Source organism: Salvia hispanica, chromosome 1, assembly GCF_023119035.1.
Source record: "Salvia hispanica cultivar TCC Black 2014 chromosome 1, UniMelb_Shisp_WGS_1.0, whole genome shotgun sequence".
Classification (NCBI taxonomy): domain Eukaryota; kingdom Viridiplantae; phylum Streptophyta; class Magnoliopsida; order Lamiales; family Lamiaceae; genus Salvia; species Salvia hispanica.
In genome coordinates this window covers 25,672,593-25,692,200 of record NC_062965.1, presented here as the reverse complement: position 1 = coordinate 25,692,200, position 19,608 = coordinate 25,672,593, and the positions used below count along the sequence as shown (strand labels likewise).

Here is a 19,608-nt window from a genome sequence, read left to right as displayed (position 1 = left end):
AAAGTCTGAATTGGTGTGTGATGCAGGATTGTGGTTGTGGGTGTGGAAACTTCTAGAAAGCTGCCTGCTTTTTGCAAATTCCTTAGCCATATTAAATGAAGAAAGGTTCCTCGTACCAAATGGATGGAGCTACCAAGAGTATTGGAATGATAGAAACTCAATCAAGGGAAAGATGATTGGTTTGATCCATGCAGTTCAGTACATTAGAGTTCCCCTTATATTTGTTAATTTGTTCTTCATTTTTGTGGAGATGGTATCAGGGTGATGATTGTCACCCTTAGGTTTTAAAAAGGATTGTTTTTAGTGGTAAGTAGGCTTTGTTTCAATTTTAATGTTGTTGTACTATATCTTTGCAAGTGGGACAAAAATCATTGAAGGGACTAGCTTAGATGCATATAAGAAGTTCTGAAGTTTATATTTTCATTTTCAATTTGATTTATCAAAGAGCGAATGAAATCATATACATTCTCTTTCTACATTCTCATCCCGGCCATCTTTTTTATGCTCATTCTCTGATCATAGGCCATTCTATGCTCTCCGGAAACTCTATACCCAGTGATGGGAGAACGACCATCCAGAACCAATCGATTAACTCCGATGTAAATAATTGTCTATTTTTTCTTGAATCAAGATATAATAACACATACCGGTTAAATTCTAATTCATCTTGCAATTTTGAAAGTCAATAATAAAATTATTAATGTTAACATTATTTTTAATTTTTCACTGATTTAATTTCAATAAAATTCTATTTATTGTGACATGCAAAAATTTAGCTAAGACAACACCACAGAAGAATTTTAGCATTTTTCTCAAAGATTAGCAGATAACTCGATTATGTCATTAGACTGAAATCAGGAAATTGGAATTTTTTTTTTTTAATGAAAAATTGAGAAAACGGAAGTGATAATTGTATACTTGCTTTACAATGTACTCCAACGAAGAATATTATCAAAATTGACATTTTTTCTGATTATTTACTTAATACTAGTAGTACTATAATATTGTTGTTGATAAAATATTCATGATTTTTCTGACTACACTATACGGAGTGTTTTTTTATTTTTGGGAAAAATTAATAAATCAAACCAAAGTTAGTTTTATTTTAGTTATAATTATTAGAGTAAAAATAGAACAAAAGTCTTCGTCCCTATAACAAACACACCTCCGTCAGTAGCGATCTGCCGATAATTTTTTGATTTTGTGATCAATCACCAAATTTTCTATCTATCCCTTTAATTGTATGCGTTTTTCTTCGGTAAGATGTTCCATCTTCTCTCCCAACTGCAAACATATCGGAAGATTGCCCATTTAGATTTATAACTGAAATTTAATTTATGAAACTCTTTGTTGAGGAACGAGCGCATTAATTCATGTTGTATTTCGATTTTAGGGCTTGTTTTCTGTGCTGTTTTTCTGTGTTTATCTTCTGATTATGGAGTAGTAAATGCAGATCCAAATGATGGGGGAAATGTTAATATTTCACTTGTACAACGCTAAAGAAAAGAAATTGATCTAAACTCGATTGAATTAGACTGGAATTATGCAAATTTGTTAGTTTAGATTCCTGTTCAGGTTGTGGGTTCATCTCATTTTCTAATTTACAGAATTTAGCAGCTAGATATTTAGATCTTGACTTTGTTGGATAGACTGCTCTACCTGCTTGTGATGCCTTATGCTTTGTTAGATCATTTAGTGCATATAGAATGATAAATATTATTTCCTTTTTCCATAAAGATTGGTTTTTTATATGTCCCAAGACTCCCAACTCCCATAAACAGCATAGCTTGCATTGGAGAGTACTCTTCTTAATTGATAAGTTGTTATATCATTTTAGCCAATGTGCTTCTGCATTGTAGTGTGGATGTTGATGATGACAGCTGTTCTTTATGTTAATGGACAAGGGTCGAATATTGTTAAGCTCGGCATTCTTTAAGCTAGAGATAAATTGTACCATTAAAAATGGAAGATTGTGTTGGATCATATATATTAGTTTCTAAGAGGCCTAGCTATGTTATTATATTTTTTAATGTAATGAGGATGTTACTTTGGTTTGTAAGCTGGAATAGGTCTGTAGACTGTCCTTAAGTACATGTTGTCGTTGTTGTATATATCTGTTTCGATATCATCAATCAGTTAATGAAAGTCTGTTTTTCCACATATAGTCCAGGAAAGAAATTCTGAATTGCTATATGATGCAGGAATGGGGTTGTGGACACTTCTAGAAGGCTTCCTGCTTCTTGCAAATGCCCTGGCGATATTAAATGAAGACAGGTTTCTTGCCCCTAGAGGATGGAGCTTCCAAGAGTATTCTGGGATAAAGAGAAACTCATTCAAGGGACAGATACTTGGCCTTATCTACGCAACTCAGTACATGAGAGTGCCTCTTATACTTCTTAATTTGCTCTGCATCATTGTGAAGGTGGTGTCAGGGTGATGCTTGTGACCCTTTTTCAAGGGATGGTTTTAGTTGGTAAGCGGCTTTATAAGTTTGAAAGTGGGACAAAAGTCGATCAAAGAACTACGATGCATGTCAATACTATACGTTGCAATTTGTGTCAGTGTGTCTTTATATTTCTGTTTGCTGATTAGAATATGCTTGCTATACTTCTGAATGTTTACAGTATGTTTTTTTACCAACTATGCATTGTAGATGTGGTCATTAGAATAGTTTTCTTTTGTCTTGATAGTTGATTTCTCGACATTAGTTTGTTGCTTCAAAAGAGAAAGGTTATTAAAAGTTGCACTGTTTCGCTTATGATTTACTCATATACAATTTTTGAAGTCTTCTTACTTGATTCTACCTGTTTGGTCAAATTAATATAAGCCAGACATGTTTATGTTTGTTATAGTATGTACTGTTGAGGATTACCATGCTGAATGGGAAATTCTTTTCTCTTATATCAGATATAGTTCAGGGGGATAGGGATTTTTATATGGTTCTTTCAAGAAGTGACGTTTCTTTGAAGATCAAGACTATCTGTTTGAAACAGGATGTTTAATCTTACCTTGAGAATCTGTTGTAGAAACTTACTATTGTCTCACATTCATAGAACTTCATCGAGCTGCTGTAATTTTTTTGGCTAATTGTCTAGTTTGATAATGTTTGAACCATTAACAAACATTTCCAGGAAAAGCACACTCTGAACTGACTCCTAGTTTTCATCTTTTAGCAATGGATGTCTATGATCTGCTTCTTTGGTTACTGACTTCTGCAAGTGCAGCTGTGTTTTTGTATTCAAATATTCTGAGTCAAACAAGGAAATTGCAATATGTTAATACTGCTATCTTTGTCAAATTGAACATAATTATTCATCACAATATTGTTAAATTTCAATACTAATACACATAGGCTGTATCTGGGATTTATGGAGTTATCTTTCTGTATGTTCTGTAAATAAATATAGATCCACTACATTAAAACATTTGTTCCAATCATATTGTAAGCTTGAAGTTCTGGTTTGTTTATGAATTAGGTTTCTTTACAGAAACTTCCCCATTTATGATTTAACTTCATGAATGGATATTATTTCTTAATCTTCTTGTAATCTTGTTAGTAGTATAACAGAACAGAGGTTTCTCTTCACTTATGTGTATGTCAATAAATTAGTGCCTCAAATATTAGTGTTCATTTATAAGCCATTGTGCATGGTCAAATTAGCAGGTAAACTCATGAAAATAAAATAAGATAAATTGGGATGAAATTCTGACACTTTTGATAAAAGCTGATTATTTGACTTTGAAAATCCTTATGTCTGTTCCTAAACAGAGTTTTTAATGTTTTTTGTTAAAGGAGTTGGTAGAATTTTTTCTGTTTTCACACTGTGCTTTTGTAATTGATGTGTATAGTCATCTCTCCCTCAATAGAAGTCAGTTGAAACATCAAAATTCAAACAAGCAAAGCATATATAAATAATGAACTAAAATGGTAACACCACTAGCAAACCTTGAGCCAGATAACACAACCCCCCTTCAAGCAAAAACTAGAGGGGAAATTATGAAAATTATAAATCAGCAAAAACATCATAAGTTGTTGAATGCACAACAATGAGTCTCACAGCAGCAACTGCAGCTGCAACTGACATGCAACTAAACAAGACGACGTTGAGCCAATGCCACTTCTTCTGCAGAAAACTCAGCCTGTTCTTCTTCGCGATGAGATACATGTGGTTTGCAAGAATGAAGGTGAGCGGGAACGTGCTCACAGCCCCTGTTAGGCTCATGAAATCTCCTAAAAAGGGCAGCAACGCAGACACCAACGAGGTGATGGCTAAGTAGCCCCCTCTCACCAGGATTCTGAAAGACAGATTGCGCACAGCTAGAGCGCTACCTTTGATACTGAACTTTGTATCTAAATACTCATACATCGGACTTGCAAATATCTGGAAAAGAGAAGATGTTAAACGCAGCTTCTACTAGAAAGATGTTGATAAACATTATGAAATTAGGAAGGTTCTTACATGCAAAGCAATGACTGTTTGCAAGAAAGCAGAGATGTTAGCAAAAGTCTTCACCCAGATCGGACCCTTAACGTTGTTCAGCAAGTAGGCCGATGTCGCGGATCCATAAGCCCAGTATCCCATGAAGGTAACTGCATACATTGGCAGAACCCCAACTGTGAACTGGAAATACAGAGCCTTCATCATGTTCTGAACGACCGGCGGTCTCACTGTAGCCTGTCGAGCAGAGTTGTTAAAGAGTTAGTCTCATTCTTGGAAGCGCTAAGAAGTGCAAAAGACTACAGTTTGTGTATCTACCTGTATTTCTGGAAGCATTCCAGTGTTGAAGGCGAAAACGAGATTTGCTGCTGCACCTATAATTGTGAAAATCTTGCCTACTTTTGTTCCAGGAATGCTGTAATCTCTTGGAGGAGCATTTATGCCTACCAAAATGAATGATCCAATCAGCTAAGATATCAACAAGAAAAAGCCGTAGAAATAATGGATACGGAACGCCTACAACAGCTAAACAGCATTCTCAGAAAAAAGAAAAGAGGGAGCAAGTGTACCATCTTTAAGCGCCAGGGCGAAACCTACGACGATGTATACAAGGCTGAAGAATGTAGAGAACGCCAGCCAAATACGCAGTGCTGATAAATGAGGTATGCAAATAGCAAAGACAGCACAGGCAAGGCCAGCTAAAGCAATAAAGTACGGGAGTTTCATATCATGGTCGTCTCTAAACAGAACATACACAGCCTGCACGATGCAGCACAATCGAAAGAATCAAGAAAACGGTGGAAACAGCCATTCTTATACAACAGAATCACATGTAACAAACGATAGATTACCTTAAGGGCACTCCCAGCTAAAATAATATATCCAACGTTGATCATGAAGAGATTCACATACTGGAGTCCCCATGTAAGAGCATACGCATTTTTACCTGCACGACCAAAGCATCATCACGCGGTTAAAACAAGATTTTCCAAGTAATGCAATTCTGATAAAGATTCAGCAAGTCCCACATTTCTGCTTACCATATATAAATCCAGCAAGGTCTCTATATCTGATGTGCCTCTTTCCTCCAAATTCATGAAGCTTGGCAACTAAAGTATTCGCGTACAAAGATATCATCGTGGCGAGAATAAGTCCAACCACGCCACCTACCCATCCCAACGGAACCATGATGGTGCCCGAGTATCCTAGCACATAGGCACTGTTTATCCCCGTTGTGAGAACAAACCCGACTTGAAACCACGAGTCTACATTGAGATTATCAAAGATGAAGTTAGCCTACAATACTCCATTAAGAGAAAAATAACAAATAGTGAATTCCCGCATCACTTTACTATACACCAAATATAAACTCCTTTTAAAGTTAAAAATCTCTTCTTAGTTTTTCCTATAAGTGCTGCAAGATACTAGTATTGTTTTTGAGAAAGCAACTGATGTAGCATAAAAACTGCAAGAGATAAAAGAGTTTAACTGAATCAAGAATTCCAGACTAAATTTTTTTTCTTTATTCAAATTTATTCCGGATAAAAAAGTACTACTACCATTAATTCATTCGGCAAACACCTTTAAGAATTATAGCATCATCACAATTGTACTATTAACTAGAAGTAATTATGAAAAATGGCAAATTCAACCCCACATCAAAATCCAATAGAGACTAAACAGAAAACCAAAAAAAGAAATCCAACCAACTTCCAAAACACACACACGTAAAGCCAAAACAAAAAACCTTAAATAAAATGTCAGAAACAATAAAAAAGAAAGAAAACCGTGGCTAATCTGATGTGCAGTATCAGGCATTTCAACATCCAAATGGTAATCGGAGTGCACTTTTCCATCGGCCCCAACGACGCCGTTTCCTTCAGGAAACTCCATTTGTTCCGCCAGCAGCCGCGTCGCCTCCTTCTCCTCCTCTCCGCCGCTATCAAGCTACAAAGCTATGTATCCGTAAAAAAATCAAGAAAAATCAAGAAAAACCCAACACACACACAATTCAGACAGAAACGAGCGTGTGTGGGAATGCGCTCACGATCTGGGAGAGGACAAATGGCTGCGGGGCTCCATTCATTGGGGGCTCGTTACATATATAGCCGCGCTTCTCGGGATCCTTCATGTAAACGGATTCGATTGTATGCGTTGACTGAAGCACAGTTTTTGGCCGTTGATGTTGCTGCGCCGTGGATTTGACTCCATCAACGGCTGAGCTTCTGCCACGTCGGTATTTTACTGATCTGTATCTATATGGAAGCGTGTGCAAACTGGAATTATGGACTCTGCGGTTGGGCCCCACACTTGCCGTTTTCTCAATTTTTGGGAAGGATAAATAACACTTAAATTGATGTTATTATTAATTACTCTTTTTGTCCAAGAAATAATGTCTCCATTTTGGAACATTCACAATTTAAAATTTCATTTAACTTTTTTTTATTATAGAAGTAACGAAATTTTTTAAATTATTTTCTTTCACAATTTTTTTAAAATCCGCCAGAGTCAAAATGAGACTGTAAATCGTAGTCGGAGGGAGTGTACTTATTTTTTTATTATTAATTAATGTCTCTATGATAGTTTTAATAATTTTATTAAAAAATTTTGTTTGAAAATTTTATGATAAATCTAGCTACATGCGATTTTTCATTTGATATGGATATAAGTTTACACGTATTCAATATAAAATTACTACCTAAAAAGTTCAATTCGTATGTGTAAGCGATTTATGGGCATATATTATCAATTGGATATTTAATTTCAAAATATTCATACACGTTGGATTATTAATTAGATTATGTATATTAGTTTTTTTTTTATGGAGATTAGATATACCATATCACTCGTTCTATAGATTAATGGCGATAGGGATGGAAATATATAGAATCATAGAGATAGAGATGAATATTGATTCTGGAATCGTATCAATTATCATCAATTCATCATCAGTTTCATAAGTAATTATGACTTGAGTTGAAAATATTAAAGCATTTAAGTCGGACGTATGTAAAAATTAATTCATTTTAATCTAGTTTGTAAAAATCTTGTCTCAAATGATGGTTTCATCGATGAACATATAATGCTGCATAAATTGGAAAATTTATAGTCATATGCACCTTAAGTTTTTCCCCGTCTAAATTTAAAGACTGCTACGGTGAACTCAAATCTAAGGCTTCAGACGTCACCACTCTATCGCTTGGCCAACTCATATAACTTCTATATTTGTAATTTTATATGTAACATAGTACAGTAGTTTTCATTTGAATTGATATTAATGTTATTGAAATTATATTGTTTTTTTCTTTGTTACTCCCTCCATCTCACAATAATTATCACTTTTATTGTGGACACGGGTTTTAAGAAATGTAAAAAAAAAATTGGTTGGAAAAGTTAGTGAAATATGAGACTATTTTTTTATATTAGTTTTATAATAAAATGTGAGTAAAGTGAGTTAGTAGAATGTGAGACCCACTTATCATTTATGGTGAAAATGAAGTGTGACAATTATTGTGGGACGAACCGAAATGGAAAAGAGTGACAATTATTGTGGGACGGGAGAAGTATAAGGTAAGTACAACAATAGCAAATAGGTACAATACTTTTACAAATGGTCTAACTAAACGAAAAAAATAGTCGAAACGTTATTCTGATTTGTAGCCTTGTAGGTATGAAAATGAAATTGTAGACTAATAACTAAACGAAATAAATAGTTGAAAAGTTATTCTGATTTGTAGGTATGAAAATGAAATTGTAGACTAATTTGCATCTGTCCCAATTTATAAACCAGCATATTGTTAAGCCTTCCTACCATGTACAACGATACTAAAATAGCAAAACAAGGTTTGTTATTAATTTCATGCCAGCAAATAAATTATATGCATATGTATATCATTAACGAGAATGATTTTGACAAAAGTAGCCACCTAATTACCCTTACTAATTAATGTTCAATAACGAGACAACTCATGCGCTTTCTTAAAATTTATTAGTTATTCTTATTGAAGAACAAATTAATGCTAATTGCTAAACTATATTTTTATACTAGTAAATAAATTTAAATTTAAAGGTCGCACTTATGGCTAAATTATCTTGTTTATCTATGTGGGCAGAGAATTACATTATCATTTATTCGAGCTCTACGTAATAGCTTTAGAAACATGGTTGATTAAATATTTTTGTCTGACTTATTCATATCTTACGCCATCGATAATTTTTGGAAAGTCAAATAACTTCTGTTTGAATATTAATTCAGCCATATTGAACAACAAGGTAGTTATTGATACTATAAAAAACTACATTTTCATGAATATATATGAAACAATACGTTATAAGTACGTAATTTGTTGCTTCCCCAGAAAAAGTAATTTTGTTGCTTCAGTCAACTCAATTTTTATACTAAAATTATTACTTGGTCTTACATTTCATATGCACATGTAATAGTATACCACTAGGCCATATAAAAGGGGCAGGATCTATTGTTAGACTAAAAAATACAATCTTCAGTTGAATTATTTGGACAAACAATAATACTCCATCCGTTACATAATAATAGAGTCATTTTGCTATTTTCAACGTACGTTCCATAGTAATAGAATAATTTCCCTTTCAAGTAAAAGTCAACACATTTTTCCACATCTACTTTACTATATCTTACTTTTTCTTTCTCTTCATCTCTCTACCTTTTTCATTTTCCACTTTATTCTCTTTTTACTTAATTCACCTAACACAATTTTTCTTAATCTTCGTGCCGAAAAGAAACGCCTCCATTACTATGGAACGGAGGGAGTAGTACTCAATAATATAATTCAATCTTTTTTCATATAACACTATTTGGGTAATTCTTTTGTTATTCAATATACACTTATTTTACTTTGTTCGAATTTTTCAATTTGTTATACAGTATACACTTATTTGCTTTGTTTGAATATTTCAGTTTTATATAAACACTAATTTTCGAAGGTGTGAACTTTTTGCCACAAAACTCAAAACTAATCATTCATTTAGACTAGCAATATGAGTGCATTACTTTTAAGCATCAATTATTACTTTAATACATAAGTGGGTGATGAGATCATGCTCTACTTTTAGATTTTTAAAGTACAAAAAAGAAGACACTTTGTTGAAATATAGTGGAGTTAAACAAATGATCAAATTGATGAGTTAATAACAAATACAGTACATATGGTATGAATACTTTCATTTTCTTTAACTGAAGAATCTCCTACTTTATGTGATTCCAAGTTCAATAATAGCCCCGAACAAACACAAGTGGTGTCGATTTTGATTTCCAATAATACTTTTTAGTTATAGCTAGCTTGTCTTGTTTATTTTTGTTATGATTTGATAGCTTTTTTAGAGAGATATTATCTGATAGCTAATGCACAATTATGTGCATATTTAGTGAAAACGCATCTATAATTATTTGTATACAGTATATATTATTTTTGTAGCAATTAATGGGCAAATGCGATATCTGCTGGTATCAAGAATCAACCAATCCCAACATCAACTAAAGAGGGTCGAAAAACTTTATTAAATTCGATCGTTTAGAATTGTTGTCCGACATTGTAATTTATAAAAGGTCACTCAAAAAATTATTTAAGACGGTTGACTGAGTATATCTGGACTTCCATAGACGAATGTGTTTTTATAGTCACATCTCATTGATTAGTGGTCTAAAATGCAATGGGAGGTGCACCATTAACATAAATAAAGTAACACAAAGTAATCGAATAATATGCCACTTTTTCTCTTTAAGCTGGAATTGAAAGATTCTGTCCGATATTTAATTTTTAATTAATTGATAATATTATTCAATCATATTACCTCACAAATTAAACGTAGCCCCGACCACTCCACCACCAAATAAGGTGAAAAACTAGTAGACTAAAAATATCAGCACGCAGAAATGATTGAACTAAATATATATGTTATCGTGCACTGTCATAAACTTATAATATTAGCAAAAAGTAGTTCATTCTGGTGATGCTTTAAGCTTAATTCAATGCCATACGATTATTTTCTAATAATTTGGATTTGGGGTCAATCGATCCCAATATTTTATAAGACTTTAGTAATATCTTTCTGCCTTCCTAAACACCAATGATGTCTTCTCTCCTAGTTCGAAACTCATTTTTGGAATTTGACAAGCAATTATGGATATCTATATTCCACACCACTCATAAATTATGTGGAATATTTTTGAAATAAGATTACTTTTCAAACTTGCAAGCCAAAGTGAGAGTTTGGAGAGTGACAATTATTTTGGCGTTTAGATATGTTGGTGAAAGTATGATAACTTGACTTTCCATTATCCATGGCAATGAAAAACATTTAACTAGATTAGAGGATGGGATACTTCAAGGAACCCAAACAAATTAAGGTCAATATGTTCAATACGAAGGAATGACTCCTTGGAGTATAGGTGGATATTTGAGATTTTAATTGTAAGGTCTGAGAAGAAACGGCTTTTATGGCGTTTTGTATTTGGGTCAAGGGCTAGTGCCAAAATTCTCCTTTACACCGAGTCTCTTGATTGATAGCTTGGATGATTATTTAGGATTAGCTATGAACATAGAAACTGCAAAGAAGTAGGCTAAGCCGATTTCAAGTTTTTCTGAGGTATTTGTTACTTTGTTCATGATCCAATCATTTGTTTAGTCTTTGAAGTCTTTATATTGTTTTTGTTTTTTGTCTTGTTGTGCTTAATGGTGCTTTCTAATTATATGGTTCTGAGTTTTGTTCTTGCTCTGAATTTATTACGTGGGTGTGGGTTTGTCTTGCTTGTTATTTCGTTCAATGTTATAGTTCTCAAAAATGGACTTAGGAATGTGTTTTTACACACATTTTTATCACTATTAAATTTTTTTAATACAAAGGTACAATAATAAAAAAAAACTATTGACTTTATCAGCCCTAATTTCCAGCACAACTCTCATAAGTCTAAATCCAATAAGCCAGATAAGATACAAGGCTTACATTCAAGCACATTCTCCTATTTATCTTTTCAATGAAATTTTTAGCAACATTTTCTATTATGGTTGGATCTGCAGATATTTTTTTGTTTGATTTCTGAAACTCACGGTTTGGGCCGAATTCTTGAAGGAAGTAAGCCTTGTCAGAAGGCCCACGAAAGCCCATGCCCAAATATATCTGAATAACCACTGCCCGACCAAATGAGAAAGAAACATTGCCATTTAAAAAAAAAAATTAATTACGGTTCTTCATTTGCCTTTCAAGATGATTTGAATCTCCGGCCTTTTCGTGGAAGAAAAGTATCTTACCAATTAAGCTACGATTTATCGTCTTGAGATTCTCGTTCTTATCTTGCATTGCATCAACACCTCCTTTAATCACGCCGTGGCCGAAGCTTGAAATTTTACTTCCTCGTTTATTACATGAACAGATGTTACAAATCCCATGTTTACTTCCGTTACATCCTTAATCAAGTGATTTTTAGGGGAAAGTGAGAAATCCATCATATACTATAAGTCTATAAGTCATGCATTTGATTCTACTACACATGACAATTGACAATGATACTAAATTAATGTGACATGAAACTTATTGGGGCGAAAACGCAGCCTCCTTGAATTAATCCACTATTATGCAAAAAACAACATTACAAACGATGCATTGGTTGGCTTCACTAGCACTATCTCTCTATATACCATAATATACATATATACAAAATCTTTGAATCATCAAAAAATTAACACTTACATCTCCATATCCTCATCAATAGCCACAACTCTCCTCCCACATTTACCACCACCAAGAATCCTCCCACCTATGTTCTTGCCACCACCACCACCAACCACGCCACATTCTTCGTCTTCTTCGTCTTCGTCTTCCTTCTTCAAATCAGCCGGAGGCAAGAAGCAGTCCATCGACAGCCCTTTAATGTTGAAATCCACCTCCTCCACGCTCCACACCTCCTCCATCCTCGTCCTCGTATGTCCTTCGTTGTTTTCTCCGAATCGGAAGAGGGAGACGCAAGTCCTCCCCGAATGCGCTATGTTCACGCCCTCCACGGTTCTGTAGTCCTGAATGAGCGACTCCATCGTCGTCTCCCAGAACACGTCGTCTCTGTTTCCGGCCGCGGCCTTTATCCGAAGCAAGTGGGAGTCTTCGAGCTGGATGAGTAGGCCGCTTTTCTGGCTGAAACAGCCCCACACTGTGTGCCTCATGATCTCGACGTTGCTGCTGCTTCTCGCTCTCAGCGTCGGAGGCTCGGCCTCCAGCTTCAGCACGAAGCAATCTTCGCCGTTGATGGTCTTCTCGCCGATGCAGATTGAGTTGGAGAAGAGATTAGCTGTTGATCTTGGATCGAGCCCCTGTTTTCAAATCATTTCATTACAAGTTAGTTAAACTTAGGAGTACTATTTAAAAAATCGGACCGGACCAGCCAGTTCGGCTGATTCAGTGGCAAAGTGGTTCTTGGTCCAATTCGATTGACACACTAAAAAGAGTAAAATCGTACATAAATGAGCTAATATGAATCGGAAAAAAGCAGTCGCGTCGTGTCGACTATGAACCGCTGACCGATTGAACCGATTTAGGAATTTTTCAAATATTTTTAGTGTGGAAAGGTTATTTAAGATTACAATTTACATAACTATTTTTGGGTTGAATATTAGTGTTATAAGTGATGATGATTGTGTTTAATGATACAAGTTCATGTCATAATGAATTTGTCTAATGGAGCTTATGATTAGGTAAGCTCAGTGAGGTAGGTGGACCACATGACAAGCAAAAATTGGACAAAGAACTTAATGAGTTGTTAACAACATTACAATCTTGTTGAAAAACTTCATTTTTTTTGTCAAAGAAAATTAATGGCTGGCTTCCTGAATTTATAAACTTCAAAAATATCTAAAAGTAGATGGATAACTTTATGCAAAAAACATCATGTCACTATGCTCATGTTATTGACCACACCACATCATTCCAAGTAATTGGGCTTCTTATGAAAATATCAATGTTACAAATCAAATATAAGAACACGCCCCAAGTAATTAGGCTACTGAGGAAAGAGAACTCATTTAATATATAAACTTCAATTTTATAGTCGAATTTAAATATTAGTGCACAAAAGGACTAAAATGTTGTGTTTTTTTATAGTCGATTTATTCTATCACTCAAAGTAAACGCCGACTAACCTGCAGAGAGCGGCGAAGGGGGCGAGGCGGGCCTCGAGAGGCGTGGGAGTTTTGCCACGGGGTCTGCCTCCAAGCCACCTTACCATCGCTGCCGGCGCTGATTTTACAGCCACCAACCATCAACTCCAAGCTCCACAAATCGGGGCGCTTCTGCCACAGCACGAAGCCCCCCAATTCACCCGCTCCCGGCCTCACATTATTCTTCACTTTGGCATCTCCCGCCACAAGCTCAGACGCCGCCATCTTCACCTTCCCCATCGCGTACATGCTGTCGATCGAGTTCAAGGCGTGCTCTCCCCCCGCGGCCGCTATGTACTGCTGCACGATGTACTTCGCCATCGAACTCTCCTACAATCACAATTTAGTTAATTTATTTTTCCTCGTCCACAATCAATAGTCATATTTTTCTACTTTTAATATATAGCCATAAATTTTTCTCTGTCCTATTTTTATACTAATTTTGTATTTAAACTCGTGTTGTCCTATTTTTATACTAATTTTGTATTTAAACTCGTGTTGTCCTATTTTTATACTAATTTTATATTTAAACTCGTGTCGTCTCAATGAAAGGCTTACGATGGGGCAGCCTTTGAAGTTGTTGTGGACGGTGCGATCGCAGCGGATAGGCAGGGGGATGAGGGGGGCTCCGACGACTCCGAGGAGGAACTGAATCTCGGCGGCGCGGCCGCCAAATACGGAGGCGGGAGGCGGGCGCGGCGTGATCCATGACTTCATGTTCTGCCACGACCGGTTCTTGGTGGAAGCGAGCATTTCTTCGGGGATCGGAACCTCCAGCACCGTGTCGAGGCCGTCTTCCCGGTCCAAGTTCGGACACAAAGTTCTCATTGTAGAGATAGAGAGAAAGAGAGGAATGGAGGAAGAAGATAGGAGTGGAAGAAAGGATTAAATTGTGAAGAAATTGAGAGTGTGGGGCTTTGTTTATGTTATCGTGGATGCACGCACAGTCTTCTCTCTCATCGTAGGGGGCACAATGTTTCGTCAATGGAATTTTTAATTATATTTTCGTATTGCAACTTTAGTTCGAATATTATTAGTATTTTTTTTCTCCATGGATTCAAATTGTTTGTGTTAAAGTAATTTGTTTTTTACAACGGCATTATTGTCTAAGGGATTCTATCTGATTCACAAAATGTGGGCCAATCTGCATCTTATTGGTATTTGGAAAATATACCCTTCTATAATTTCATCATTTAATGAACTTTACTAAATATCATATCAATTTGACTCCAAATATATGAAAGTATTTGACATTATTTGTGTTATTTCTTTTTTATTGTATTTAGTATCGCTTGAAATTTCGCTAATTCATTTACTTGTATTTTATTATAAATTAATATATAAAAATGTGACTCTCGTTCTGTTAATCTTTTTTCATTCATATTAATCGGATTTATTAAAAGATGTGCTGGTTTTAAATACGACAATTAATGATGGACAAATAGAACTGATGAGAAAATTTATTTTAAGAATTATTGTTAAATTCAGATATATTAATATTCTATGGTGTTGTAATAAGGTTAGAAGAGTGTATATTTCGTTGAATGGGCAAAAGTTTATTTTATAGAAGACAAACATTTTCCAGTAAATATACAATAAAGAATTAATTAAAGAATAGTACATGAATCTCCATAATTCAGAGATCGTATATAATAAATACATAAATTGGGAACTGATTGGAATACCATTATTTGAGACACAATCTCATGAAATCAAATGTCAGCTCACTTCCTTGTCTTTCAGATAGAGGAGGAGACAAAAAGTGAACAATTAACAAGAGATAATCTACATTGTATGATAATTCATCATACACATATATTTATATTTTATTCAGCAAATATCAGAGCAAGATTATAAATTTATAATGGCTCACATAATTTAATACTATATCGATAGTGCAAATTAAAGCTGAGATAAAAAAAAAGAAAGTACATTGCAACATAATTCAAAATTTTGGTACATGTATAATTGTAGATTTTTTCCAAGGTTATGGAGTTTAATTTTATAGCATATATATTTGATTTTCGAATAAGAAACGGTTAAACCTACATTTTTATAGTTTTAAAAGTACAATTTTTTTTTAAACTTGGGGGGTGGGGGGTCGGTGTTAGGACCCCTACCAGCTCATTCAATGACCAAAATGAATGCAATAATAGTGCAAGAAAGGACGAACAAAAAGAAATAAGTAATTAGTCACAATTTTAATTACCTCAAAAGAGAAAAAAGAATAATCTCATTGAAGAAATTAATAACTGTTTATAAGAAATGGAATAAACCTTTATATGAAAAAATGAATGCAAACTGTCCAACTAATGAAATTGGTTGTTATCCTTCTTAGACATAGCTCATAGTAATAGAAAAATTTAGCTATACATGAATTAAATCCCACTCTTAAGATAAAGACTCTATAATGGAATTGGCTGCGAGAATAGTGGAGAAAACCTTTGTTTGGAATTTAGTCAAGTGTTAGTTTTGACAAATCCAACCATTTCCACTCATATCCAAAAATATTGTTGTAGATTGGCAAAAGTTAGTAAATTTGTAGTAATGATGATATAGGGATGTGATCAAATGAAAATTTTAAATATTGTATAAACACAAAACTATGATCTGGACCATTGAAAAATGTCAACAGATCACAAAAAAGCATCAACATGAAAATGTCAATAGAATTTCAACGGTAGTCAATGATTGATGTTGTGTTGATATTGTGTTGACATTAAAATTTTGAAATTTTACACTGTTAATATTGTATTGAAACTGTGTTTGAAGCTGTGTTGAGGAGTTTTGAGTTTGTACAATATATAAGTTTGCATTTTTTCACTATCCTGATGATACTATCCCGATGATATAAGTGATAGATCGGTGTCGAAGTTAGAAAGATAAGACCACTATAACGTAGTACTCTGTATTAATTTAGAATAAGTACATATTGTAACAAAAAATAGTGATGCAACCATTCTACGAGAATGACTGAAATTGATAGAGAAAATATAAAAACTCTGATTTCATGAATTTGAAATTAATAATATCAAACTGATTGCAAAACAATGCAAACCAATATATAAAAAGGATTTTTTGGAAATAAAACAAACTAAAAAAGAAATTAAAATGAAATTAAAAAAACAAAACTTTGAAATATAATAAAATGACGATTTTGCCTCTTAAATGATGTCAAATATCCAAAACTCATCGCACGTCACAGCTACACGAGCTTGGCTTGTCACCTTATTAAGAAATCATCATGCAACTTTCAAATTATTTTGATACAGTTGAAGTTTTCGGAAGTATCAATGTCGACTTATAACTGCATCGTATAGTTTGAGTGGATTAATGATATTATTAACTTGATAGATTGTCGTATTAGACTTAGTTATTTTTTTATTATAGCTAACTATTTATATAACAAATTCCTATAAGGCTATAACATTTATGACATGCGATTTAATACAAGTATACTTAATCAACTCTTGATCATTTGATTCATCAATTCTTGCTTCCAGTTGATTGATTGATTCCAGCATTTAATATACCCATTATCTGGTTGAAGAATAGTATAAATTCGATAAACTTCACCTCAAACTCCCTAATTTGTGTTGTATTTTTGTCGGCCACGTTATTTATTAGCAAACCGTCACCCCTAAATCTAATGTGTCTAACTTTAATTTATAGACAATAAATTAGAAACAAACTACGACAAAAATAGTTCGAGTAACCATCAACTCCAACCCCAAGCATGAATCATCACATGCACGACCGACTTTTAAATTGGTCGGTTTAAAACGGCAATCTATAGATTCGACTTCATTTAATTTTCTTAATATCCTAATTAATGTATTCGAGATCTCAATTGAAATCTATCATAAATATTAAATTAAAACATATGCAACTATAATCAATCAGATTCCATATCACACCTGAATCGGCCACGTGTCCCCCTTTGACATAGAAATACTCTAATCATGTCACGCACGTTCTTACTAGTTGACATTAATTTTATGTTCAGGTTCGTTGTAAGTTATTTTTGCAATTTAATTAATAATTTTCTTTAGTTGAAAAATTGGGCATATCCTTTTGAATGAAATATCACTACATATTAAAATGTGCGATGACGTAAATAGAATTTTTAACCATCAAATAGAAAAATAAAAGACAAAGACAAGTTATTGGAAGGTGTGGGAGATGGAGGTTGCAATTTTTATTATTATATTTGAATAATTTGGATAACATGTTCATGAATTAAAGAGATGAGGCTAAAGTGTCTTGTACCTAAAAGTTGCATCTTTATGTATGTTTATGGAGCGACCAACATCAATAAATTGGTTGTCTTGTCACTTAAGAAGGGATAGAGAAAGACTAACTAATATTTATTGCAGCCAAATATAACTATGTGCAAATAACAAAAACTGATTAAATAATAATAATAATAATAATAATAATAATAATAATATAACATATAAATACAACTTGCTTTACTTCTAATCAATTCCATAACTTTTACTAAAAGTTAGACATAAAATCAAAGATTTAATTTTCAATTTTTTGCAGTTTTTCCATAATAGTCAAAATCAAAATTAATACTACTTCGTACTGATGTTAATAACAAATATTATGTGAAAACAAAATCACGTTGTTTCGGAAAAAAATGTCGTTTTAACTAACATCTCGAATAGAGTGACATCATTTTCTCCGAAAAAACAACGTTTTGTTGTGATTTTATATATTTGATTTAAAAAATTATACTAGTACCGTAGTACTTACTACTCCCTCCGTCCCGCTTAAGATGACACGTTTTTCTTTTTAGTTTGTCCCAACCAAGATGACACATTTCCTTAATTGGAAACTTTCTCTCTCCAATTAATACACTCAACCACTTTTTCTCACCCCTATTAAAATATTCACCTTTCTTTCTCTCTATTTTAATACTTTCACCCACATTTTCCCTCTGCAATTAAACACATTAACCAATTACTCCTAAAACCCCATATCAGCTAAGGAATGTGTCATCTTAGCCGGGACGGAGGGGGTAGTAATTTATAGGATTGATGATAAATTATACTAATAGTGTAGTAGTTACCAGAGTACATATATAATATACATATACGTCAATAACAAATAATTATAATATTAATAATTTCAACATGCGGAAAATAATTCTAGGTTGGATTAAAAACAAGAAAATAATTTCCAACAAATATTCATAATGAAGGGGGAGAGAAAGGGAACATGGTCACATAATTCACATCGGCTTAAGATCACTTAATCCGTTATTCAACTAAAAAACGAACAATTATTATAAAATTAGTAGAATGAACTTATTGACAAAAATTGACATCATGTGATCGAGAAGGAATGTGTATTTTTTGGATATGTTGTATGAGGATGAAGCATTTTTATATGGGTATACATGTGATATGCTTTAAAATCAGATGCATGGATATTGATTTAGTTTATTTATTTTTGTAGTTATTTTAACGATTCATGATTTGAATTACTAATCAACATATCCTTAATCATTTTTCGATTATTCAGTTACTCATTATGATAATGAGTTTGGTAGGCATTGTTGTATTCTGTGGTAAATGAGTTTAGAAAATATGGTTTGAGGAATACAAAATGTTTTGTTTCAAATTAATATAAAAAGTTTTAAGTTATCATATGTCATAAAAAAGTTTAATTAATGCTTAAAATTAGTACATTCCGTTAAAAACCATTAACACCGTTACTTTATCTTATTTTTCATCTTATTCACTCTAAAATTATCATCTAAAAATATGATTAGAATAGATAAGTATCTTCATGAGGAGTTTGCATAACGAGATTGGGGTGGAAGAAGGTCATTTCGGTGCTGCAAGTCATTCAAAAACTAGCTACTATAGTTGCAGCAACACATTCATTTTTCTTTTAATATTTTTTAGAGAAAGAGATTGAATCTATGTGTGTTTGTATGTGAAAAAAAGGCTAAAACCAATTAAGAATAGGATAAA

The 19,608-nt window shown here is 33.5% G+C and overlaps 3 protein-coding genes across 3 annotated transcripts; 1 reads left to right on the top strand and 2 right to left on the bottom strand.

Annotated features, from left to right (window-relative positions):
• Positions 1-1,129: 1,129 nt before the first annotated feature.
• Positions 1,130-3,205, top strand: LOC125201690 (immediate early response 3-interacting protein 1-like). The gene is made up of 3 exons (XM_048099904.1): positions 1,130-1,258; positions 2,202-2,473; positions 2,908-3,205. The coding sequence occupies exon 2, from the start codon at positions 2,204-2,206 to the stop codon at positions 2,435-2,437; it is 234 nt and encodes a 77-aa protein (XP_047955861.1). The 5' UTR covers positions 1,130-1,258; positions 2,202-2,203; the 3' UTR covers positions 2,438-2,473; positions 2,908-3,205.
• Positions 3,206-3,884: 679 nt separating this feature from the next.
• Positions 3,885-6,604, bottom strand: LOC125202420 (proline transporter 1-like). Its single transcript, XM_048100814.1, has 8 exons — positions 6,487-6,604; positions 6,227-6,386; positions 5,480-5,704; positions 5,291-5,385; positions 5,009-5,198; positions 4,758-4,882; positions 4,461-4,676; positions 3,885-4,382 (listed from the first exon to the last, which is right to left on the bottom strand). Exons 1-8 carry the CDS (start codon positions 6,568-6,570, stop codon positions 4,005-4,007), a joined length of 1,473 nt encoding a protein of 490 aa, XP_047956771.1. The 5' UTR covers positions 6,571-6,604; the 3' UTR covers positions 3,885-4,004.
• A 5,401-nt stretch (positions 6,605-12,005) lies between these two features.
• On the bottom strand, positions 12,006-14,579 carry LOC125213218. Its single transcript, XM_048113634.1, has 3 exons — positions 14,180-14,579; positions 13,604-13,951; positions 12,006-12,778 (listed from the first exon to the last, which is right to left on the bottom strand). Exons 1-3 carry the CDS (start codon positions 14,447-14,449, stop codon positions 12,161-12,163), a joined length of 1,236 nt encoding a protein of 411 aa, XP_047969591.1. The 5' UTR covers positions 14,450-14,579; the 3' UTR covers positions 12,006-12,160.
• Between the last annotated feature and the right edge of the window lie 5,029 nt (positions 14,580-19,608).